The sequence below is a fragment of the Dasypus novemcinctus genome, chromosome 14, assembly GCF_030445035.2.
Source record: "Dasypus novemcinctus isolate mDasNov1 chromosome 14, mDasNov1.1.hap2, whole genome shotgun sequence".
Taxonomy (NCBI): domain Eukaryota; kingdom Metazoa; phylum Chordata; class Mammalia; order Cingulata; family Dasypodidae; genus Dasypus; species Dasypus novemcinctus.
In genome coordinates, this window is record NC_080686.1 from 39,689,099 (window position 1) to 39,714,867 (window position 25,769).

The 25,769-nt window shown below is 36.7% G+C and overlaps 1 protein-coding gene and 1 long non-coding RNA gene across 2 annotated transcripts in view; one reads left to right on the plus strand and one right to left on the minus strand.

The window, feature by feature from the left end:
• Positions 1–745: 745 nt before the first annotated feature.
• On the minus strand, positions 746–22,630 carry PEX2 (peroxisomal biogenesis factor 2). Its single transcript, XM_071207886.1, has 3 exons — positions 22,496–22,630; positions 5,584–5,692; positions 746–4,117 (listed from the first exon to the last, which is right to left on the minus strand). Exon 3 carries the CDS (start codon positions 4,100–4,102, stop codon positions 3,185–3,187), a length of 918 nt encoding a protein of 305 aa, XP_071063987.1. The 5' UTR covers positions 4,103–4,117; positions 5,584–5,692; positions 22,496–22,630; the 3' UTR covers positions 746–3,184.
• Positions 22,624–25,769, plus strand: part of LOC131273264 (uncharacterized) — a 254,749-nt gene continuing 251,603 nt past the window's right edge. Inside the window, exon 1 of the long non-coding RNA XR_009180424.1 lies at positions 22,624–22,794. This is a non-coding gene — a long non-coding RNA (uncharacterized lncRNA). The remainder of the gene's footprint in view (positions 22,795–25,769) is intronic.

A 25,769-nucleotide genomic window follows, 5' to 3' on the forward strand; every position in this document is an offset into this window, starting at 1 on the left:
AATACGAGCTTCAAAACTCCCCTGAGTTGGCCAAGGTTTTTCCAGGGCAGCATCACAGTTCTACTTCTTCCTCTGCCACTTCTGCTCTTCTCACTTTCCTTTCACAGCCGTTGATCCTTAATGAACATAGAGCACTTCAAATTCTGGCTAATGTCTACTTCTGCAGGTGGCAACCTGTAACATTAGGTTTATTCATTCAGCTAATGATCGGCATCAGTACATCAGAACTAGCTAGGCTCTGGTTATCCAGTGATGAACAAAACAGACATGGTCCTGAATTTACAGGGGTTATCACCACCTAGTGGGGGTGGCAGATGTTAAATAAAAATGAAAACTAAAAAAAAATTGTACTAAGTGTTCTCAGGCTTTACTGGAAAAAACACACAAATCTTGTGTTTATTAGCTAGCATATGTGTAAAGCACTGTGTTGTCATGTTAAAATTATGATGATATGGGCAACTACTTAGAATTGACTCTGCTATGGCTGGGCCTTATTAAATCAAATCCTTATTGGGAGCGGATATGACTCAAGCAATTGAGGACTTGGTTCACATATAGGAGGTCCTGGGTTTGGTTCCTGGAGCCTCCTAAAAAAACACACAAAAACAAACAATAAGCGGAACAAGAGAAAAAACTAACTCAGGGGAGCGGATGGGGTTCAGTGGTTGAGTGCTGGCTTCCCACACAGGAGGTCCCAGGTTTAGTCCTTAGCCCCTGTACTCAAAAAACAAACAAAAAACACAAATCCTTGCTGACCTTATTTTTTAATCCTTTCAAATCTACAATCTTAAACAATCATTCAGTTATGTATGCCTCTAGCTCTGGTCAAATGAAAGACTGCATACAGTATTTTGGTTTAAAGAAGGTGTATTTATATGAATAACAGATTATCTGTTTTTATCCCCCTGCCAAGCATGCACACTGCTAATGGCACCTGTTCCCTGTGGTAAATGGCATTCTCCCCAAAGTAAGGTTCACGTGGTATACGTGAGGGCACGTAATCCAAAATATATAACCCAAGGAATGTACATATAATCCAAGATAATCCAATGACAGTGAGACCCTGAATGTTTGTTAGAACAATTAGGCAAGAAGCTCGCATTCTCGTGAGACTGGAATACTGGTAGAATGTTAAGACTTGAGCTTCTGGTGGTCATCCTTTGGCTGAGAATGATGCTGACACAGAATAATAATGCTAACAACAATAGTAGCAACCATAACAAAAACACTACCTAACCTACTAACTATACACCAGAATATGTTTTAAGAGCTTTATATACAAGAAAGATATAATCCTTACAAGCTACAGACATACAGAGATTAAGCAAATCACCCAAGGTCACACAGCAAGTAAATGGCACAGACGGGATTTGAAGCTCAGCAGAGTCCATGTACCTCACTGCCACATAAACTGAGTATCCTCAGAGAAAAATGACGGATAGAGATAACTTCAGTCATCTGAGCGTCTACATTGAGTTTGGGTCTCTAGTGTGGACCTGGACTCTTCACTTAATTAGGTCAGTAAATTAAACTATTTTCCTTTTGGGGAAAAAAAAAAGTTTGCGTTGGGTTCATATGATGGAAACTGAAAACCCAGATTTTATATTCAAGAGTGATCACAGCATTATGTACAAAAGAAAGTGGAAACAACCTAAATGCCCTATGATGGTGAGTAGTGAAATAATAAAAAACAGGATTATCAATATGATGACATCATACAGCCATTAAAAATGTTTTAAGAATATTTATGCTCATGAAAGCAAGGTATTTTTAAAAAATTACATAACTGCATATTTGTATACCAACTTTATAAATTAAAAAATATGTGCCACAATAAGACAAATGAAATATACTGGAATGCTGTGATGATCTCTGGGTAAAAGTATTAGGGATATTTAAAATATTTTATGATTTTTCCTGAATTTTTGAAATTTTCTATATCAGAAATAGAGAACAAAGGAGAAAAAAGGAAAACTTTTAAATATCTGAAATACTTTTATTAGCTGCTGTACCCTCAGGATCCACTATATCAGTACGGAACATATAAGTGATTTGAATAAAACTTGAACAGAGAAATACGTATTTTCACTACACTGTATAATTTTATTTTCTAGCAAGATGTTTTGAGAATTGGGTCTTTCAAATTATTCTAGTTAAGACTTGGAAAAAAGCTGACACTCAAGTTCTAATTCTATACCATTTTAGTAGTTTTAAAAAATAGTACACTTTACTGATATTGTAATTTCAACTTTGTAATATTCTGGTTAAAGTAACAGTCCTTGACTATCCTATGATCAGTTTTAACTTAATGTGAATTATTCTTAGAATGTTCTCTTTTGTTCATACTCAGTGTTTTATATCTTGATTTGCTGTCGAAGCACAAAAATTGAGATCTGTTTTAAATAATCCAAATGTTTTTCATATTATTATTACAAAAGGTTCATTTTTAAGCTTTTAATTGAAAAAATGCAGAGAAAAGGTGTAAACAGTTGTCTTGATATGTTTTGTTACATTTCCACTATGTTAAAGGCCTCTGATGTTTCCATAAACCTACCAATATACTTGTTGAGAATGTAAGCTTTGAATCAAAGGCTAGAAGAAAGAAACCTAGTAAACAGTGCTCTTCATACCAGTTGTCCCCAGGAGCCTCCAGGCTTCACTTCTAAGCTGCCTTAAGCAATTTTTACTTCCTGAATTATAAGAAGTCTGTCGGCTGAGGATTTGAACCCCTTACAAACTGACTTCAGAGAAATGCTTAAAATTACAACTGGGGCACTGGATCTTAAGGTTCAAAACAAGTTGTATCATTGTCAGATTATGATGTTACACACGCTGTCTCTGGAAACACTCAACCCACAGAGTCTTCAAAATCTTTTATTTTTAGAGTCCATCCTCTTTCCAGGAAGTAACAAAGTGAAAGGGCCTTCCTAGTAATCTGAAAAACTATCCATTTTTCTTGACATTAAAAGTTGAATGCAATGATTAAAAAAATAATAATATATTAATATTTACGTAATATTATTTGGAATCATGTGGTTTATTTAGTCAAGCCTGGAAAGGAACTGGAGACAATGCTGAGACATAGAAAGTTTCATAAAAAACACCTAAATGGTACACTTAAGATGACTAATATTAAGGACTTAGGCATAATCCATTTTTCCTCAGAGGAAACCATTTTAAATTTCTAAAGAGAATTTACTTCTGACATTTCAATTCCTGATTTCAGTGGCTGCAGACTATGTACCTCTGTGCCACACTTAGGACAAGTAAAGTATATATCAAATAAGAAACTACTCTTAACACAGTAATAACAGAATATATGCTCACATCCTATGGTGTGAGGCATAGTGGGCCACTCTCCACATAAAGAGCATTCTTTGCCACTTGTGGCTAATGTATTGTTACTACCAGGAGCACCAGTAAGAGGGATACACCATGAAGATAACTTGGCTTTCAACTTTTGGATATTGATAAGTGGTAACAGAAAAATCAGAAACTCAGCAAAGCCATGCCAGAGAAGTTCCCTATTCATATACTCAAAACCAACTTCGCGTATATTTTGGGGCTTGCAAAATACAGAACGAATGCCTATGAGCCGTTCGGTCAAAGTTGCAAACTTTCCCCTTTGAAGGAAAATCAAGAAATTAATCAACTCGCCTAATTTCAAAAGTCCAACCACAAAATTCATGCACTGCTTGACTTTCCAGAATGATGCTAAATGACGGTTTCGAAACAAATCATAGCATCGTTCTTCTAACCACTTCCCACCAATGGTACAAATAGCGTACCATAGCTTTTGATTTTTACTTGGTGGCTGGTATCTCAGGTTTGGGGAAATATCATTTTTGTACTGGATATTCAAAACTGATTGCCCCACAGTGGCATTTTTGGAGTAGATGGTAAATCTCCACAAGAAAAGCCACAAGAAAGCTTTCACCTCTGGTTCAAAGCGAGCTAACAGCCCTGGCTTAAATCCATGAAAGCACTGTGTAAACTGGGACCAAACTAGCTGCTCCAGGGCCTTATTTAGTTCAAGCGCATCCAGCTGGCTTATCCTTAGCACTCTGTTTGTACTCTTCATATCCTCTTCTCTGGAAGACATGTCTTCACTGAAAGTCTCTAGGAAAAAATACAATTAGGAAATATCATCAAACTGGGATCTTGTACTACCTCCTCAACCTACACTTTGAAAACTGACAAATTACCCAGCATACATAGAAGATGTCTTTCAGTAGTGTAAAAATAGCACAGTGAACAAACACTTCTTACTTTGAGCTTCTCTCTGTTTCTTTTTTTCTTTTTTTTGCCCTCATCAAAGGAATCACAGATTTAGAAAGCTGTGTCCTATTTCTACAAACTTACTTTTAAGTGATACTCCTTGGTCAGATATTCTAGCAGAGATATGATAAAATCCTGAAGCTAACAGTGATAAGGCTGAATAATAACAAGACTAATGATGAAATATATGAACTTAGACAATGAACTATAAGGAACATTGCAACGGATGATAAATCAACACAGTTTAATTTCCAGCACTGCTACTGACTTCAAAAGTATATTTTTCAACAAAGTTACTTAATCTTTCTCAAATGTTTTATATTTGTAAAGGAAGCTAGAAGAAAAAATAACTGAACAATAAAATCACTAAAAAATGTACTAAATTTCAGCATGAAACAATATGAATTCAGAACTGTCATTATTAAAGTGCTAACAAGGTACAATTACAGAAGACTCCAAAAAAAAGCAAACTATGATGTAAAAATATATACTAAGATAATTTCACAAATAGACTGAGGAAGACAAACAGGTGCTGAAGGGAAAAAATCTTTTAAAATGAAATATAAAAAGCTGATTAATGGTTAGCTAACTGATTCAATGGTTAGGCCTAACTGATTCAAAAGTTATTAAATGATTATTATGTGTGAGGTGATGTGTTTGAAAACCCAACTGCCGCTATCCTCAAGAAGTTTACAGAACAGTTTAGACATTTTGAATTTTATTAATGAACTGGTAAATCCAAACTGACAAAAACCACTTTTAAATTTAGTTTCTAAGATGGGCCCTCAACACACAGAGCCTAATCATGGTCTCCAGGCCCTACACACTAATGGAAAAAACATAATTGTGGAGTCAAGAGATCCTGCTGAAGCTCACTTGCTCCTAACTGGCTGTGTGATCTTGGAGAAGTCTTTAATTTAACTTAGTCTTGGTTTCTTCACTCACAGAACAAAGGGCTGGAGACAAAATGACCTCTAAAGTTTTTTCAAGTTCTATTTTATGATTTTTGCTAAAAAGATATTAAATGTAATTTGGTAGAAGTTAAAAGATAAAAGGACTGAAAGGTCGAGCCTAAAAGTTGTACGTTTGAAATAGGGGATATGGTTTCAAGAGGGAAATAGTTTAATTACCCAAGGATCCTAGATAACTTAGTGGCGGAAGATGACGTGCTTAACAAGTTCAAGTATAGAAACCAAAAATGACTACTGAATAACAGGTCATTTAGTGCTGTTTTCTCCTCAAACCAAATACATGACAGGAATGCTTCTCAACCATAAATGCCAATGTCTTCTGGGGAGCGCTCACCTTTTCCCCTGTCTGAAGCTCCCTCAAGACTTGATAGCCTATGGCTATGGCAATGAGGATTTTCACTGCAAGCTCCTCTTTGAAATCCTCATCTCATACTTGCCAGGAGCTATAGGGAAGAAAGGAGGACATTAGGAGAGTTTTTCTTTTCCTTACACTATAAATTGTCAGTCCCCAAGGTCTGTTATTTCTTTGTCCAAAATATTTTTCTAATCCATTCATTAATCTCCACTCCTCTACCCCCTACACTCACCCCTGCCAAGCCTCTTCTAGAGCTTTGGCCACTCTCAATCTTTTTGCATTTACCACCCTACAATCTTTCTAACCCGCAAACCTCCCCAAAGACGTGATCCCGGCTTGCTTTCCTTTCAAAAGCTTTAACATTCTAGTAAAAAAGTGACAACTTCTCTTGTTCACTAGTGGATATTTACTACTGATTCTCTTCACCCGAACAGTATTTTCCCATTCTTCAACTGAAAAACTCCTACTAAGTTTCAAGTACTGGCTTAAGTCAGTTCCTTCTGACTCTCCAAATTTGGGTTAGCTGCTCCTAGTTGTTCGCTTAGCACTCTGTTCTTTCTCTTTTTCCTCCTTTATACACTGTACAGAAACTGCTTTTTAGATGTCTATTACCTTCACGAGAGGATAAGCCTTGTTGAGTGCTATGGTCAGGAAGGTCTTTATCTAAACAAGATAGGCAGATCTTGACTATTTTCAACACATTCAACTTTCTCTGAAAACAATATCTCATTTTCATAGTACTCCAGCTACTATGCACTTCATTGGCCAAATTCACAGATAATTAGAAATATCTTTGGGCTTTTAATCTTTCTTTGCTGTGGCTTCAACATCACAGTCCTGTTGTCTAACTTACTGTTCCTTACTGTCCAGTGGTTTTCAAACTTTCAAATTCATCAGAATAACTTGGAGGATTTGTTAGAACAGATTACTGGTCCTCACCCCCAAGTTTCTAATTCAGTGGTTCTGGAGAGGAGTCCAGAAATTGCATTTCTAACAAGTTCCCCAGTGACATTGAAAACTACTGAGCTAGACTATTTCAAAGCAAAAGTTATATTTTTTACATACACATTCCCCATACCAGGCAATGTTGCATGCCAGTCCTCCTGCTCATTTCTGGTTAGTTCTCATTCCTATATCTACAGAGGCTGTTACAAATCATTCACTGGCTCAGGCTTTCCCTTTCCTCTATTAAGTAATCCTTGTGAGATTAGAGGCCAGTGATTGATTCCACAGACTCTAATGAGCACCCATATATCCTAACCCTGCTAGGTGCTTGAGATGGAGAAAATAAGTCCTGACTCTCACTTATTGACACAAACCAAGGTTTAGAAAGGCAGGCAGGCAAATAAGTAAATGCATAATTAGGGCACCGTAAGATATCTGAATTATCTTAAATATATATATATGGATAAAAACATTACAGAATATGTCCCTAAAAGTCATCAATGATTTTTGTTTTTCTCACTGTCTCCTGAAGTTGGAAACTTATCTCTAACTTGCACATTTATATAATTAGGGGGAAAAAACAATTATTTTAAAGACCTCATAAGCAAATCAAAACCTACAAATTACTTGCCCACACTTACCAAGTCACCTCTTTCTTACATCATTATGATCCCTGTGATAAAGTGCAAACTTCTCAGATCTAAAGGAGTCCAATTCTGTCTCCATCTCTGCAACCATTTAACCCACTCTTCCCCAAGTCTTTAATTCTAGACCATCTTTCAGTCCTACCTTTGTGCCTTTTCTTATTCATCTAAAAGACTTACATTTCCCCCTTGAATTCTCCATGAAACCTTCATAACTAGCTCGTTTCCACTACCTATTACCATTTCTCAACTCCAAAAGCAACTGACTGTGCCATACTCACTTCAGCCCTCAACATTTTGTAAAGTAATTTCGTAGTCATGTGAATACATCTTTTCCTAACTTGACTATAAGCTACTTAAAGGAAAACACATTTGTTTCTCAAGGCATGTGCTACTTACAAAGTAACTTTGATACCTAGCCCTGCTTTCCTCAAGCAAAATTCTACTATCAATCAGGATGTGTGGGAGGATGGTATTTGTAATTCTTCTACTGCAACAATTCTTTTCTCCAGATTTCATGTTTAGTGATCAGCAAGATAAAATTGTCAAATTACATGTGAAAAGCTTTTCAGAGGGACTGATGATATTAAGCCTGACATAAACCCAAAACAACCATTTCCCCTCCCCTAGTATTGGACTACATTGCTGTTTTTCTTTTCTTTCTTTCTTTTTCTTTTTTTTCAATTGAGCACTACATAAAATGTTTGGCTTGTGTTAGAGGGCAAATTGTGCCAGTTTCAATATCTTCAAACACTAGAGTCATAATTGGTTCCAGCTTAGGAGGTTGATAGAATATCTTAATAATCTTGTAGTTCTAGAATTAGCCACCAAGACAGGCTCATAGTAGCTGCTCAATAAATGGTTGAACTTCCATTGTAGCAGAAAGAATAGTTTGGTAGCCAATAAATGTGAATGAATATTGTGTGTGATCATCCAGATGAACTGGATAATGAGGGTAGAAGCCACTTCTTGAAGTTTCTTACCAATATTTAGTGAGAAACTGGTCAGAAGCAGTGGTTTTTCAGAGAAATCATCTACTTCAAATCCCTCAGTTTTGGAGGAATCGTACTCAAGAATACTTAGTAAAGACAGAAATTTTTAATGGCCGCCAAAAAAGGAGAATCAACACAATCTCTAGCCAATCCAGTATTTAACAATCCTTACTATCAAAAAATTCTTTCTCAGCCCTTCTGTTACAGTTTAACATTTTTTTCTTTCCTCCTTTTCTCCCCAGGCCTGGCCTCTCAGTGTAGATTAAGAACAGCTGGGTTTGCTCTCCTCCCTACGTGGGATTTTTAATGGACTAAAAGAAAATTATTAAACTGCTCTTCAGCCTTTGCTTCTCCAGATGAATAATTTCTTTCTCTCTTTTTCTGTTTTAGGTTTTATTTTCCAACATTTTAATCATCTTGTTGCTTTTTTTAGTTGTAAACATAGAACAGACACTGTCCATTACACACCATAGTTCATTAAAATGGAATACCTTTCCTATAATTTACATTCCTACTTAGGCAACTTTGATGGGGTGGTAAAAGCTGGTGGAAAAAGCAGATCTAGAAAACAGGCTTGGGTTCAAGTTCTGACTTTGTTGCTTCCTTTAGTGATCTTAAAGTCATTACCTGCAGATTCCTCTTTTAAAGTTGGAAGTAACAGCTATCTCACAAGGTTGTTGAGATTACACAGATGTTATGAAAGTGGTTTAGAAACTGTAAAGTGTTGTTATTACATTGTTGCTGCTTTGGTTAGGGAATAGGCATAAGAAGGAAAAGCCTCCAAGTTGATTTTGGCAGTAGTAGTCACACAAATGCCTTAATTAACCTGGGTTAATATACATATTTTTTTTCCCCAGGAAACACTGATTACTCCATTACAATATAATCATGGTGGTGAGACAGTGAATATGATGTCACCAATACATGTGCATATGTGGGGTCAGGCTGGAGGGGGACAGAGACACAGTTCAGTAAAATTCATTACACTCTTAATTTGCATCTTGTCTGAAAGACAAGCATGATCTACTCCCTTGGTTATTTAACCCCCAATGAAACGGTTGTGCCTTTTATCTGAAAGCAAAGAAACCTCAGAAATAGTACATTGATAATATCTGATTCTAGGGTGCTTATGTGCAAAGGGCACAGTACAAGCAGTCCAAGAACAATCATCCAACCTTGGGGTCATCACCCATGTACTACATTCAGTTCGTTCAGTTCAGTTCCTCCATATCACAGTCCCGTCCCCCCCACCCCCGTGTGGACTTTTTTTCTGGCTGCCACAGTTATCCTAGAGCACCAGATTTAGAGGAGGACAGTATCCAGGAGTAAGAATCAAATGAGAAATCCAAATAACTAGAAGCTCAAGTAATCGGATTATGGAATCCTCTTCCCTCTACTGCTGTACAATAATAATAATTTTTTGCCCACAGTAGGTGTAAAAGCATTGCAAAATCCCATAAAGTTCCACTTTTAAATCATAAAATTATTCTCAATAATATAGCAGTTTGTCTTTTTAGTGAAGTCTAATTCTCTGACAAATGGCTAATCATTTAACTAATATTTATTGAGCGCCTACCAAATGCCAGGCATTCTCCTAGGTACCAGAGATTAAATCTAAATATTTAACTCTCAGTTAATTTCTTTTCATTCAAACATTTTTTTAAGGAAATAGGATATTACTGTTATCAGAACTGGTTATAGTTCTCTGAAGCACAGACTAGATCCCAAAATGTGAAAATAATAAAGAATTACAAAATTCTCCAGGCAGAAAAGAGAACAATGGTATTTAGGGCAACAGAACAGGTTGTGCAAAAGCCCCCAAACATGAGGTGCTCCCTTGATTATTTAGCCCCCATCTATGTGGTTGTGCTTGTTGTCTGAAAGCAAATATACAAGTCATCTGCTATGACCAGAGCTATGACCAGAGGCAGGATGGCAGGAGAGACTAGCTGGGCCCACTGTAAAAGGACCCTGTGTTGAGGAACTTGCATCGATTTTGTAGGCATGAATAAATAATCACTGAAGAGAAGAGATGTAACAGGATATCAATTCGAAAAGATTAATCTGATGGCAGAATTCAGTAAAGCTGAAGAGAAAAATTGCAGTTCAGGGAGACCACAAGGACTCCTGCAATAATTTAGGGACCCTACCAGGGTGTTAACTTTCTGAAAAAGTCAAAAGAAATTTAACTTACTTCATTAAGAACTATGAAATTCAGAAAGGAGACCTGATATCCTTACATTTTTGGATAAGAAATCCCTAATTCTTCCAGTAAATTAGTACATTCCTGACTCAGTCTGATTCCCAATACCCACACCCAATGGATGGCCAGTCTATTTCTACTGTGCTCTCAATAATTTAATTTAAGCAAGCTTTTACAATCCCCATAGTCTTGGTTCTCACAGATTAGTATCTAGTTTTGCAAATATCGGCTTAAATCTGAATAGTAAACAATAATTAAAAAAAAAAAAGCTAAAATTTCCCCTAAATTGGGATTATTTTGAATAAAACAAACACAGTCAGATTTAATTCAAATTGATTTTTCCAGAATGCCCCAAACAGGCAATGCTTTTCTGTTCTATCATGAAATTTCATTCTTTTAAATCACAATCCTACTACTCTCTTCCAACCCACCTCTTTCCCTAGCTATAGTAACTTCAGGATGCTAAAAGCCTAACCTAAAGGGAAATATTTATTGACCACACAAAGAGACTTTAAACAAATAACCACTTAAAAGTATAATCAGCAACTAAACAATGTTATTGTTTAACGAAGGATTCTACTATGTTAAGTATATGTGAAAAGAATGCTTAAGGCAAAATAAGACCAGATAAAAGGCATGGCAATCTACTAAGGGTTAGTGTGATTAACTTGTCACATAAATATGTTTAAGACAAAATGATCTAGCACTAAAAACTATTAAAGGTCTCCTGCTGACATTTTATCATTAGACATGTCACACTGCTTTTTTTCACAGAAAAAAACAACTGAAAATCCATTTACCAAGAACAGCAATATATAACCTCATTCCTTAAATAATCCATGCTTTCCTTTGTTGCTTCTCTTTCTCCAAAATAAAAACTTGTTACCTATATCACATTTCAAAACCAAAACAGATTACTGCATCTCACTAAGGAGGGAGGAATTTTTCAGGATGTATTTTACAACTTTTATTGAGTAAAGAACAAATTATGAATTAATATTTTTTATCTAAAACATGTTATTGACAGAATCTATCAATAATAATGCGGGTATTGTCAAGACCTGCCAATATTAATATAATTATGATTAAGGGGATAACATGGATTTTAGCTATAATACCAAGTAACATCCCTACATTGCTGCTATCAATATACACATTATTATTGACCTGTTCTGAGACTCTCAGTACAAGATGTATTACCCGTAGGCATATTTGTCAATGCATCTGCCTACAAAAATTCTACATTTAAATTTATAGTCCTTTAAACTTTGTTAGGTGAAACATGTGATTGCCAAGTTATCTCCTAGGAATATAACACCCTACCCCTGCCAGGTTAAATCCTTTTCAGCTCCACAATAATCAGATAATTTTCAGTAGGACAATGTTGTTGCCACACTATCCTAAGTGTTCTATTAGTAGTCAAACCGGATGAGAGCAAATATTCATGCTTTTCCCTCTAGGTTTTTAAAATACTTAAACCACTTCTCCGTATTATAAAGTTCTATGACGAGGGATCCTGAACTTATACCTTACTATTTTATTTCCTTTGGGCAGTCAGATTTACTGTCCATTGTATTGAAATCAATACTAATAAATGGGACATGCATCAAAGAGGGATTTAACAGCACACTGATTCCCAGAACACATTTCAGTGGGCAAAAGAGAACCATTACCATGACCTCTGGCACTGTGAACAGGCCTCGAAATCAACAGCTCTAAGTTCAAATCCCATTTCTGCCACAGACTTGCTAACTGACTTGTCATTACTCTTGTTCCTCTTTGTCATCATATATAAACCAAGTTTTAACCATTTATAGATATCTGTTGTTTTAAATCCAAATTAAATGCCAAGATGTGTGGAATTTGGAAAATGTATTATGGACCCTAGATTTCTAAATTACTCTTAACATGTCAATAGAATTTTCCTTTTTGGGGGTGGTGGTTGGTACATGACAGAATGTTTCTGAAATACCTTAAAAATAAAATTTCAAAATAGCTTAAGTTCCTCAAAAAAGATCAACAGTGATAACTAATTTGTCCTAGCAGAGGGGAAAACTTTTTTTTTTTAAAAGGGAGGAAAGAACTCAACACAAATACTAGAACTTTTGAGACCCTAATTAGTCTTACATAGTTAATTGTCTTGCTTATTTCACTTATACGATCTTTATTCAAATGACGAAACTAACTCAAATACTTTTTACTTTTTAAACCTTAAAACAGCATTTCTAATACCTTGGCCTAGCCTCAGAAATACATCTTTAAGAGGACGGCATGGCACTCATAATCTTTTCTTTCAGAAAGTTGATACCTCTGAGTTGGTTAAGAGAGAAATCATATAAGGAAAATAAAGAGCAGATGTTCAAGTGGATATGGAGGGAAGGAGAGTTAAGTTGGTTCTGGTTAGTTCTGTATGCTAGCCCAGGTTTAACAACGCCTACTTGAGTCTGGGCAAGTGTTTTACCAAACTATATACTTTACAAAGTAAAACACACACACACACAAACCAACTGTAAAAAGTCTGCTTATCTAGAATCCTTAAAGGATCTGTTTTAGGACACCTTGGGAGGGGAAGGAAAAAACAAAGAACAGCATTTCCAATTGCAAAAATGGTAGTACCAAACATGAGTTTGGAAAAGGGAAAGCAGAGTAGAACATGAGTTAAGAGAAAGTCTTCATGGAAGAGTGTGGAAATAGCTATTGAAGACTTATGGAAGACAATCCCAACAAACATCTCAGTTTACAAATGTAGTTAACTCGTACCACTTACCAAATATTGAGCACTAAATAACCTACTACCATAGCTAACTGCCATGTATAAGAATGAAATATAAATCATTTAGTCCTTATAATACAATGAGAAAAGTAATTTTATTATTTCCACTTTACAAACAAGGAGACTGAAGCCCAGAAAGATTAGCTGGCTCCTGTAAGATCATAGATCTAGAAGTGGCAGAGAGCCAGATACATTCTAGCTGCAGAGCCGGTACTCTGATCAGTGTATGTGTGATGGGCCTAAAAGGTAAACAAACAATCTAGGATGGTACCAAAGAACAAGCAGATGGGGCCAACTACTAAGAGGTTAAGGGTACAAGCATGAACTACAGCAAAAATTTGCAATCCAAGAATGAATGAACAAGAGCCACATGAAGCCTGTGAAGCACACTAGATCTTTAACTACTCTGTAAATTCAGAAAGGGGCTCTAAAATTAAGAAGAGAATTCTAAATGACTTGAAAATTATTGGAACACAAATTTAATTGCACATTTTATGGCACTTGAGAGAATGCAGAAATATCCATAAAGGAACAAAGGTACTGGCAACAGAATAGGAGGAATTATGATGTGATTACATATTATATGCCAGGCACTATATATTTTCTTTTCATTATTTTTCATTTACTCCTCATAAAACAGTATTATCATTTCCATTTTAAAGAAAACAAAAATTAAGGCTTCAGAAGGTTAATAACATGTCTAAAGACAAGCTGGCAATTAATAAACTTCTGGTAAATGCTAGAGAAATTGTGAAACACAAGAAAGGGAGTGAGTTGTATGGATATTTGGTAAGCTAGGATCAAATTTAATCCCAGAGAACTCAAAGCAAATTTTTTCCCTTAAGACCATTCCAAAGACCAGACAGATAGTCAAGCTCTGGGGACTATAGATGGGGAAAGAAATTACAGGAATGTGGCAAATTTACCCAAGTTGCCTGGACACATTTGATCTTCATTCCCCTATCCTGCCTCATGTGTCAGTGGACCACTTAAAGGGACTGAATGTAAAATCTGAACAAAGGGAGTATGTGGGTGAAAAAATGAGGCATAAGAATTCATTTCACTAATACGAACACATCATGCAAGGTAGATGCAATGCCATCTCATCGATCTGCCACTGGAAGGAAAGCCATGATCAAAACAGAATGAATCTAGAGTTCTTTTTCATGTTTTAATAATAAGAACAAAGAAAAGACAGCTTCAATGAAATTTTATCTTCCTACTGACAGGTGAGAAAGGAATGCTCAGATAAAATATATTAGTGTAAAAAGCAATATAGAAAATTGTGTTTCGATTGTATAAATAGCAATAGGTTGGGAAGAAGAGAATTAACAACCCACAGTGGGAAGGACAGAAGATAACAGACAGCCTCTCCCTGCTTCCACTTCCACATAGAGAAATCACAAGGCTAGGCTTAAAGGAGGTACCTAGATCACAGACATGGGGCTAATGGAGCAGTTTTGGGCTTTTCTCCTGAGGTTTCATGTACTTTCCAAAAGAATGGATGAGGTACCCAGAATGTTTAGAAACTGCTATCAATTAACAGGAAAAAGATAAAAGGGATATTCAGTTTCCTTCTAGGCTGTCCAACCCAGACCATCAAGAGAGGGGAATAATGGACCAATTCATAACAGAAGTTTTGTTTAGGAATAGATTGTGTACATGATAATGTGCATTTTCCTTGTGCTATAAAGAGTACCTGATAAGGTGGATGGAACGCAAGAGGGAAAGGGAAATCACTGGAGGCAGTGAGGAAAACATGGGCCGAGGGGTCAGAACTTTACAAGCAATGTGATGTTAGGCAACCCGGTTTACACTTTATGGTTAGCTATCAAATCTACAAAATAAAAAATATCTGCCCTCCCTATTGCAAGGATTATTATAAGGATCATAGGTAAATGAGCAAAAAATTTTATGGCTAAAATAGAAGGGTAAGAAGCAGAGAAGAAAATAAAGAATTATGATTCTAATTATAAAAGAATTTTTGAAACTTCTGTGACACAAATGAGGTTGAATATGCACATGCTTGTGGTTTTGAGTAATTAAACAACTGTAAATATATATCTCTTACTATATAAAATTATATCAAATGACTGCAAGTTGAATACAACTGATTACTCAAAAAAAATAGAATTTTAATGCTAGAAGGAAACAAAGATTGTCTAGTCTAAGATATGAATATAAAGGCAAGCCAGAATCTTGACATCACCTAGTATTCTATTATGTCTTGCTACCTCTGTTTTCACTTCTTTCTTTAGGAAAAAAAATATGTGTGTGTGTGGGGCAGTCTTTTGGTCCTTTTGTTGACTTTGTAAATAATTCTAACTCTGTTCTTACAAATCTCCTGGCTCAAGATAATTACATTCTAACCTTTCTTGACACAAATAATTGATATATATTAAAACTGGCAAGATCAAAGAGAAAGATAAAGTTAAAAAATAAAAAAGGAAAAATCACCCACACCAAGTTCACTCTGTTTAGGTTTAATTAAAGGTGATATAATAGGGGAAGGTATTCAGACTACAAACTGTTGTGTGGCGGGAGCCTCTTTCTCCCTATAATTGCTCAAAACTGTCAAGGTAAAAAACTTTTTCAAGAGACATCATATAAGATTACTGGAACATGTTAGACAACAACTTGGTTCGTTCTATGAAAAGGCATTTCACTAAATATTGTATGTTTGGAAAATGGGACCTCAATAAATAAATACTTAAAGACTCTTGGGAAGTAGATATGGCTCAAGCAATTTACCTCCTGCCTACCAGTACTGTATGCGGACCCTGATTCGATTCTCAGTGTCTCCTAAATAAGATAGCAAGCTGGCTTGATGGGCAGGCACAGTAAGTAAACTGATGCAACAAGAAGACACAAGAAGAAAAACATAATTAGAGATACAACAAAGCAGGGAGCAGAGGTTACCGGTTCCTCCTAGAGAGGACAAGCAATACAGCAAGCAGATATAAGGGGCAGGCATGGCAAACTGCCACAACAACAAGATGCAAAAAGAGACACAACAAAGCAGGGAACGGAGGAGCTTCAAGCAATTAGGCATCTCCCTCCCACATCAGAGGTCCCGGGTTTGTTTTCCAGTGCCTCCTAAAGAAAAAAGGAAGATGAACAGATACAGCAAGTACAAACTACGAAGGGTGGGCATAGAATTAAATAAATAAAATAAATCTAAAGAAAAGAAAGACTTAATTTAAGTGACCAGGAAAAAAGTGCTAATTATCTCAGTAGAATCTAAATTTTTATTAGAAGATTAGGAATATAATGAATGCTGAAACTGAAGACAGAAAGATCCACAAAGAAACAAGATATTCAGATAGAGGCTGAAGACTTTGCTAAACAATCTTGCCATATCCTCAATGTCTTCCAGTTCAAATATTCTTTATTCTGCTTTAGTTTGGTCTCTTTAGTGATAAGATATCTGCACCCTCTAATTTTTGTGGCTTTTCCTAAATCCCATTTTCAAATTTCCCAGTGGAGAAAAAAGAGGACACAGCAGGGGAGATTAGGAGTGCAAGGAAGTAAATTCTGTACAGTCTGGCTCTAGGCGATCAATATCTACACAAGGCCGCCTTTGACGTTATCAGTTTGTATATGCTCTCTTAGTTTGAATCCCCAAAAGCAAAGGGGCCTCTCTTGTGGAGAAATATCTAGTGGCATGCACAAATCTTTCATAAAATTTTAAATCAAATTCTCAGATTTCTTATCAGGAATCAATGTTAACATCAATCCTTCTCAAACTCCCAAAACTCTGAAGAGGAGGAAAGACTTCCTGATTCATTCTATGAGGCCAGAATCACCCTAAAGCCAGATAAAGATATCACAAGACAAGAAAACTATAGACCAATATCCCTTATGAATACAGACGTAAAAATCCTCAATAAAATACTAGCTAACTGCATACACAACAGCATATTAAAAAGATTATACATCATGAGCAAGTTGAAGTTACACCGGAAATGCAAAGGTGGTTCAGTATAGGAAAATCAATTAAAGTAATATACCGTATGTATTAGGCATCAAAGGGGTGTTGATGCAAAACACCAGAAATCTGCTGGGCATTATAAAGGGTACGTATTTGGGGTAGGAGTTTACTGTTACCAAGCCATAAACCATAAGTTACTTCCCTCACCAAAGTCCATTTCCACATGTTGGAGCAAGATGGCTGCGGACATCTGTGAGGGTTCAGGCTTGGGTTCCTCTGGGCTCAGCTCCTCTGTTTCCTCCACAAGGTCAGCTGTAGACTATGAGGCTCTCTAGGCTTTGCCTCTCTCTACAAGGTCAGCTGTAGACTATCAGGCGAATGGCTATCTCTTTTCCCGGGGTGCTAGCTTAAGACTTCAGCATCAAACTCTAACATCAAAACTCCAACATCAGAAACCTATAACTTTGTCCTTTGCCAAGCCTTTTATCTGTGAATTCCCACCCACCAAGGGGCGGGGATTCATTGTGCCCTAATTATGTGGCCCAATTAAAGCCCTAATCATAACTCAATCTGGCCCAGGTACAGATCAGATTACAAACATAATCCAATATCTATTTTTGGAATTCAGAACCATATCAAACTGCTACACCATATTAATAGAATGAAGAAAAAAAAATTATCATCTTAATTGATGCAGAAAATGCATCTGACAAAACCCAATACTCTTTCTTGAATTAAAATATTCAGAAAACTAGGTAAAGAAATGAACTTCCTCAATATGACAAATGGCATATATGAAAAACCTACAGCTAATATCATACTAAACAGCAAAAGACTAAAATTTTCCCCCTAAAATCAGACATAAGAAAAGGAAGCATGCTTTCACCAACACTATTCAACATTGCTTAATACACTAGTATTAGTACTGGAACTAGTACTAGTCTAGTACTATCTACTACTTCTAGTACTTACGCAATGATGCAAGTAAAAGAAGTAAAAGACATCCAAATTGGAAAGGAAAAAGTGAAACAATCCTTATTTGCACATGATTTGCCCCCAAAGAAACTACACAAAAGCACAAGAGCTAATAAATTAATTCAGCAAAGTGGTACGGTACAAGATAACATAAGAATCAGCAGCCCTTCTTCTATACATTGAAAAACAACAACAAACAATCCAAAAAGGAAATCAAGAAGACAATTTCATTTACAATAGTAACTAAAAGAATAAAATATCTAGAAATAAACTTAATCAAGGATGTAAATGACTTTTTTGTGGAAAACTACAAATCATTACTGAAAGAAGACCGAAATAAATGCAAAGATATCCCAGGCTCATGTATTGGAAGACAATGACTTTTAGATACCATTACTGACCAAGCAATTTACAGACTCACCGCAATCACAATAAAAATTACAACAGCCTTATTTGCAGATATGGAAAATTCAATCATCAAATTTATATGGATGAGAATGGGGTTCCAAATAACCAAAATCATCTTCAAAAAGAACACAGTTGTACAGTTGCAGCACTTACACTTTGAGATTTCAAAATTACAAAGCCACAGTAATCAAAACAGCATGCTACTAGCTTAAGGACAGACATACACCAAAGGAACAAAATTCAGCATTCAGAAATAAATCCTCTCATATGGCCAATTGATTTTGACAAGGGTGCCAAGTCCACTCAAAAGGGCAAGAACAGTCTCTTCAACAAATGGTTCTGGGAAAACTGTATATCCACACAAAAAAGAAGAAAACGGATGCCTATTTTATATCACGTACAAAAATAAACTCAAAATGGGATCAATGACCTAAATGTAGGAGCTAAAACCATAAAAACTCTTAGAAGAAGGCACAGGGAAATGCCTTTAGGACCTTGTGTTAAGCAATAAATTCTTACACTTTATACCAAAAGCATGACCAACAAAAGAAAAAAAAGAAAAAGAAAACTTCACTAAAATTAAAAAAAAAAAACTTTCGTGTATCAAGAAAATGAAGAGACAACAGAAATGGAAAAAATATGTGGAAAACATTTATCTGATAAAGGCCTAATATCCAGACTAAAGAATTTTACAACTCAGCAACAATAGTACAACCCAATTTATAAAAAGGGTAAAAGTTTCCAACAGACATTTTCTAAAGATATAAAATGGCCAATAAGCATATGAAAAAATGCTCAATATCATTAGCCATTAGAGAAATGCAAATCAAAATCAGGAGATCTCACCCCACTAAAAGAGCCTATTATTTAAAAAACAGAAAATAATAAGTCTGAGTGAGGATGGAGAGAAAGAGGAAGTCTAGTACATTTGGAGGGAACGTAAAATGGTGCAGCCACTGTGGCAATTCTTCAAAAATGCCTCGGCAATCCCACTTCTAGGTATACACCCCAAAGAATTGAAAGTAGGGACTCAAAGAGATAATTTGTATACCAATGTTCACGACAATTCATAACATTATTCACAATAGCAAAATGGAGGCCACCCCAAATGCCCATCAAAAGATGGATAGTCTCTCCTCCTCTACTGAAAGTGGTGGAAGCAAAGCCGCCTTCCACAGTTGGCCTCTTTGGGAGTCAGACATGATGGGATGTCTTCCCCTGCTCTTTTGGACCCTTTGCTTAAAGCTTCTGCTGTGTATGGAACTGTGTTCCTATGTGATACCATACAGCACCTCACTCCACAGGCCTACAGTGTGGAATTTTTAGAAAGAAATGTGATTCATTACCTTGTATATGTAACATCACTTCTACAGAGTTAATGGGTGGATTCAAATGCACCTGTGCCCCTGGTTTTTTGGATTCTACCTATGAATTTGGGCCCTATGAGGCTAACAAGCCTTGTGAGAATGGAGTTGTGTGTAGAGAGAGGAAAGGAATCTGGAAATCTTTCCCCTCAGGGTCCAGTGCCAATGTGAGATAGACTTTGCAGGTGTGTGCTGTGAGATCATGAGTGAGTGTAGTTGTAGCCCTTCGCTACAAAGACATTGCTATGACATGGCTGATGGCTTCTCCTGTTTATGCAGCCCGAGCTATGTAGGACTGAGATGTGAAGAGGACATTGATGACAGCATCCTGAATGCCTGTGAGCACAATACTACCTTTGAAGAGCAGCACTGCATCATTATACATTAATATTCTTATTTAACCTTAATGCACACTAGGATAAGTTAACCTGTAACAACTAAGTTAATTTTTGTCTACTTTTGTCTGTGATATGTTGGTATGTGTATATATACCAAGGAACATGTCTAGTTCTTAAGGTTAGAAAACAGAAACTCAGGCAACATTTAAAAAAATTTAATAATAGAAAAAATATAATATTCACCACTCTCTCTAGTCACTGTATATGTTACATAATATTAAAAAAAAAATTTTATTGGAGAAGTTGGGAATTTACAAAACAATCATGCATAATGTGTGTAATTCCCATACAGCACCCCAACACCAACACCTTACACTGTTGTTTGAATATCTGTTACAGATTATGAGAAAACATTACAGGACTATTACAACTATGGTCTATAGTATTTTTCCATATCTCTCTATTATTAACATAGTACCTTCTTTGACATAGATGCAAGAATATTACAATAATGCTATTAACTACAGTCTGTAAATTACATTAATTTTATTTATTCCCATGCACCACTATCTTCTTACCACCTTGTGATAGTGATATATATTTGTTTTGGTTCATAGAAGGACCTTCTTGTATTTGGTCTATTAACAGGAATGATCATCCACCTTTGGGTTCACTACGTTATTCAGCCCTAGATTATTCTCTAGCTTTCTTACTTTTTAAAAGCAGTTGCATTGAGATATATTCACATACCATACAAATCCATCCAAAGGGCACAATCAGTGGCTTTTAGTATAATTGCAGTGTTGTGGATTTGTCACCACAAAAAATTTTAGAACAATTTCGTTACTACAAAGAAAATCTCTACATCCCTTAGCAATCACCTCTCTATCTTTCTCCAGGCCTATATAACCACTAATCTAATTCCATCCTTATAAATAAATTGATACATATTTACATTTTATATAAATGGAATCATACAATAAAAAAATGAAAGGATAAAGAAAATGTGGCAAATACGTACAATGGAATACTATTCATCCATAAACAGAATAATGTACTGAAAAATACTTTATCGATCAACCTTTACATTATGTTGAGTGAAACAAATCAGACACAAAAGGACAGATATTATATGATTCGATTACATGCAAATTTAGAGAGAAAAGAGAATACAGCTTGGGGGAAAATGTGGAATTAATGCATAATGGATGCTAGGTTTCTGTTTGGGGTGCTGGAAAAGCTTTGGTAATAGGTGACAGTGAGGGCAGCACAGGTTGTGAAAGTGATTAATCCTGCTGAACTGTGTGGTTGGGATGGGGTCTTATGTTGTATATATAATATATACAAGACAATTTTTATAAAGAGAGGAAACAGACAACGATAACAAAATGCAATACACGATTCTGGACTGGATTTAATAATGGAGAAAATGTCCAAAAGAGCACCTTTAGGAATAACTTTTAAAAAATGGAATACAGACTGTATGCTTTAAATCTATGTTCCATTTCTTGAACTTGATAACTGTACTTAATAAGGTTATATAAGTGAATACATTTGCTTTTAGGAAATAACACATGGAAGTGTTAAGTGTTCAAGGAACATAACATTTGCAACATCTTCTAAAATGTTTAGAAAACAGAATGGTATTAACAATTTAACAAAATGTTAAAAGTTGGGAAATCTGGGTAGGGGCATATAAGTATCGATTTTGTATTATTTTTGCCACTCTTCCTTAAATTTGAAATTATTTCAAAATAAATTTTAAAAATGTTAAATATAACAAACGCACTGCAAGCAATTTTATTAAAAATTTCCCAGCTGCTTTTTATGTGAATGGGCTTTCAAAAACTGGAAATTTAAATATACTCAATTTTTGTACCAAATTTAAAACTACATGGACCGTTAGATATTAATTCAAATTTTGGATCCTGCAGGATTCTTTCTAAAGCAGTTCATAAGAGGTAAATACCTTCTTGACCACTAAACGCGGGGAAGATATCTGGAAGTTCGTCTTTAGAAAACCACTTAATCGAATGCAAAGGAGTTCCATTCTGTTCTCTCTCTCTCTCTCTTTTTCAAAGACGCGATCCTAAAAATACTTTTAGTAGTTTAGGTTTGCTTCATTGCCATTTCCCGGAACCAGGAAGCTTTAATTTGCTTCTTCCTGTAAAGTAGGAAGCCAATATACCGGGAAACTCATGCAAAGGGTTTTAACTACAAGGGTCAAGTTTGCGGCCCTGAGCTGGTCGTGAAATTCCACAACCTCCTGGCTGTAAGCAAAACCTCAGGATTGCACTCCCACACTGGCAGACACTGACCTTAGGAGTCTGCAAAACGCTCACGCTCCACATAACTTTTTCTGAAACATTTTCTCGAGAGCTTGGCTTTTCCTAGCAGAACTTGGGCTACCCAGGCTTCCGGAGCCCGCAGGCTTCCGGAGCGACACAGGACCCGGAAGTGCCTTAAAAAGGGGAAATTAAACCAACAAGAACTAAGCTTCCGCGCACTGCGGAGGCCGAGGAGGGCCCTGAAGCAGCGAACGCTGACGAGATAGGCCGAAAAGTCGAAGAGCCGAAGAGTATATCCCGCGAGCGGTGATTGGTTCGCCGGCCGGGAGGTAAACCGTATCTGATTGGCAGGATAGTCACGAACTGGACAGCCCCGGGTCGCGAGCGCCACGCGTGAAGAGGTTGCTGAGTTAAGGGGCCGCGGGGAAGCCGGGGTAGTCTCCGGCCCGGGTTTTCCCTGTCTGCAGACGCGGAGTGGGCTGCCCGACGTGCGCCGCCGAGTGGTGACGGGGCTCCTCGCTCGCCCTGGGAGGAGGACCCGAGACTGGAAGAGTTTATGGGGAGGGAGGAGCTCGGGGCGGCTTCCTCGGCTCTGGGCACTTGGGCAGCGCGGGGAGACCTGCCCTCCGCTCGGGCCAGTGTGCAGGGGTTGTGTAACTGGTGTCACCGAAGGCTCTGGAAGGCGGGTAACCGTATCTAGTCAGTACTCCACCCTTCCAAGCCGCATCCCAGAGGCCCTGCCGGGCAGGCTGGATGCTCTAGCACCCTCCGGGCCGTGAGGACCTGGCTGCAGGCGTCCTGCCCGCGCGACGCGTCAGAGTCTCCTCGGGTTTTAGAAAGCCGGGCAGGCAGATCGCCCACCGCTGGGGAATTGGAGTCAGAATTCTTGAGAGTGGGGCCCGAGGGGAGGTGTTCCTTATGCGCTCACCGGGTAATTCTAATGTGCAGCTGGCGTGGAGAAGCAATAGCCACTGCCTTTTTGTTCTACAGCATGGATGGCACAGTTTGTCTTTTGTGTTTACTCTAAGGTTTGAATGCAGTTGGGTATGTAAAGCTTCCTGCACACAGCAGATTTTAGGAACTAAAGTTTGGTTCTTATCTCACTCTTCACCCCCGACTCCTGTAAGGAGCAGTCAATCCTGTATACAACAGCTCTATTGGGGACACGTTGGAGAGCTTATCCTGCAGAAGTACTATTACAGGTCTGGGGAAGGTGATGGGTTTTTTTTGTTTTTTGTTTTTCCTTTGCTAATATTTTTATTTCACAAATTACCCTGTGGAACAGTGTAGTTTACTCAGAATATGAAGCATTATGGAAAACATGTAAGACAATTTCTTAATGAACTCCAGTACTCCTAAATTCGTTTTTACATGAAAAATGTACAATTTAACATCACTTATACGAGGAATTTTGTTGCCTTCTGTATATTAAGGAATATAGGGCATACGGGGCCTGAGGAGGAGTAGTAGGATGTTTTATTGAATTAGTGAAAGAAAGCCTTTCCTGTCACGGCAAACAACGAGTACAAGTGAGGTAGAACAGGAGCGGATGAGGTCTGTGGCTCATTTAGGGACAAGAAGTGGGATTTTCTATTGCTGAGGCTAATATCGGCACTAGCCATTTGAAATGTTGCTAGTCCAAATTGAAGTCTGCTGTAAGTGTAAAATACACATTGGATATCTAAGACAGAATATTAAATGAATGTAAAATATTTCATTAGTTTTCTATTGATTACATTTTGAAATGATGTTTTGGAAAGTTCAAAATTAATGGGTGGTTCACATAGTATTTTTATTGTCTAGTGCTGTTTTAGAGGCTGTGAACATTTCTGAAGAAGAGCAAGTCATTCACTTAGCATTTGTGAAGGAAGGCAGCCATGTTGCACTTCTCAGGTAGGCCTATAGATGTACTGTGCTTCACTTCATTTTTATGAGGGGAACTAAAGGACTGAAAAAGATTGGCATGGAGGACATTTTCAGAAAGCAAGTTCCATTTCATGGAGCCTTATGTGTAATGTAGTTCTGTCACAGGAACATCACAATATCTATTGATAATAGGTACCAAACCATCAGGAAATTTGAATTATGTTTAATGAGTCTAAGATGGCAGCAAAACATGTAGACCAGAAGATTTCTGTTGAAAATGTTTAAAGTAAATTCTGGCTTTCACATTTAAACTCTAGGTATGTAGAGTATACCTTTGCAGTTTTCCAGTGAGCCAGCAGGCTAAGGTTTCGTGGGAACCTTGTTTCTAATTTTTATAATTGCTTAAAAATATATTTATTTCTCATTCCTTTATTTAACAAAAGCCTGCTGGGGTCCAGGAGTATTGCTAGGTAATGTTGATATAAAGGTAAATAAGACAGACATGGTTCTTACTTTCTTCAGAGCTAATGAATATCAACTCAGAGACAGTGAATAAATAGATAACCAAGGCATAGTATGTTTTGCTTTTAGTAAGTGCTTTACCTCTGTAAATTGAACACTTTAATTGTTTTAAACATATTTATTGAATTTATGTATTCCTGCTATCATGTTAAGGAAGAGTTTTATTAGGACTTGTGGATTTGAAAAAAAATTAGTAAATATCAAAGTACATGTAATTCATTAATTCTAAGAACCTAAATATGAAAAAAAATCTAAATTTGAGTATTTCTTTGCCTTTAACTATAATGAAAAGATGAAAACAAATTTATAATAGCATCCTCTCTTTTGGTCTTTCAGTGACTTTTCGGTTCTTTGAAGCTTAGTAATAGAAATATAAAGGAGATATTGATTTATACCCCTAACATAGTTTAAAATTGCTGACTTTAAGAAGTTTATATTTATTTTAGCATATTATATATTCTTTAATCAATATATTTTAGCTTTTTTTAAAAAGTTAAATACAGATCTTACATTAGTTTCCTAGTGCTGCTATAACAAATTATCACAAAGATAGTTTAAAACAACACAGATTCATTATGTTACAGTTCTGTAAATCAGAAGTCCAACATGGGATTCATTGGTCTAACTCAGGGTTCAGACACAGGGCTGTTTTGTTTTCTTGAAGCTCTAGAAGAGAATCGATTTCTTCGCTCATTCAGGTTGCCGGCAGATTGCAATCTCGTGCTGTTATAGTCCTTGTTTTCATGCTAGTCATCAATGGAGTATTGTTCCCAGCTTCTAGAAGCTGCCTACATTCCTTGGATTTGTGGTTCCTTTCCTCCATCTTCAAAGCCAGCAGAAGTGTGGGCTAAGACCCTCCCACCTTTCTAATCTTTCCTCCCTCATGTGTTGTCATGTCTCTGACTGCAACTGGTAA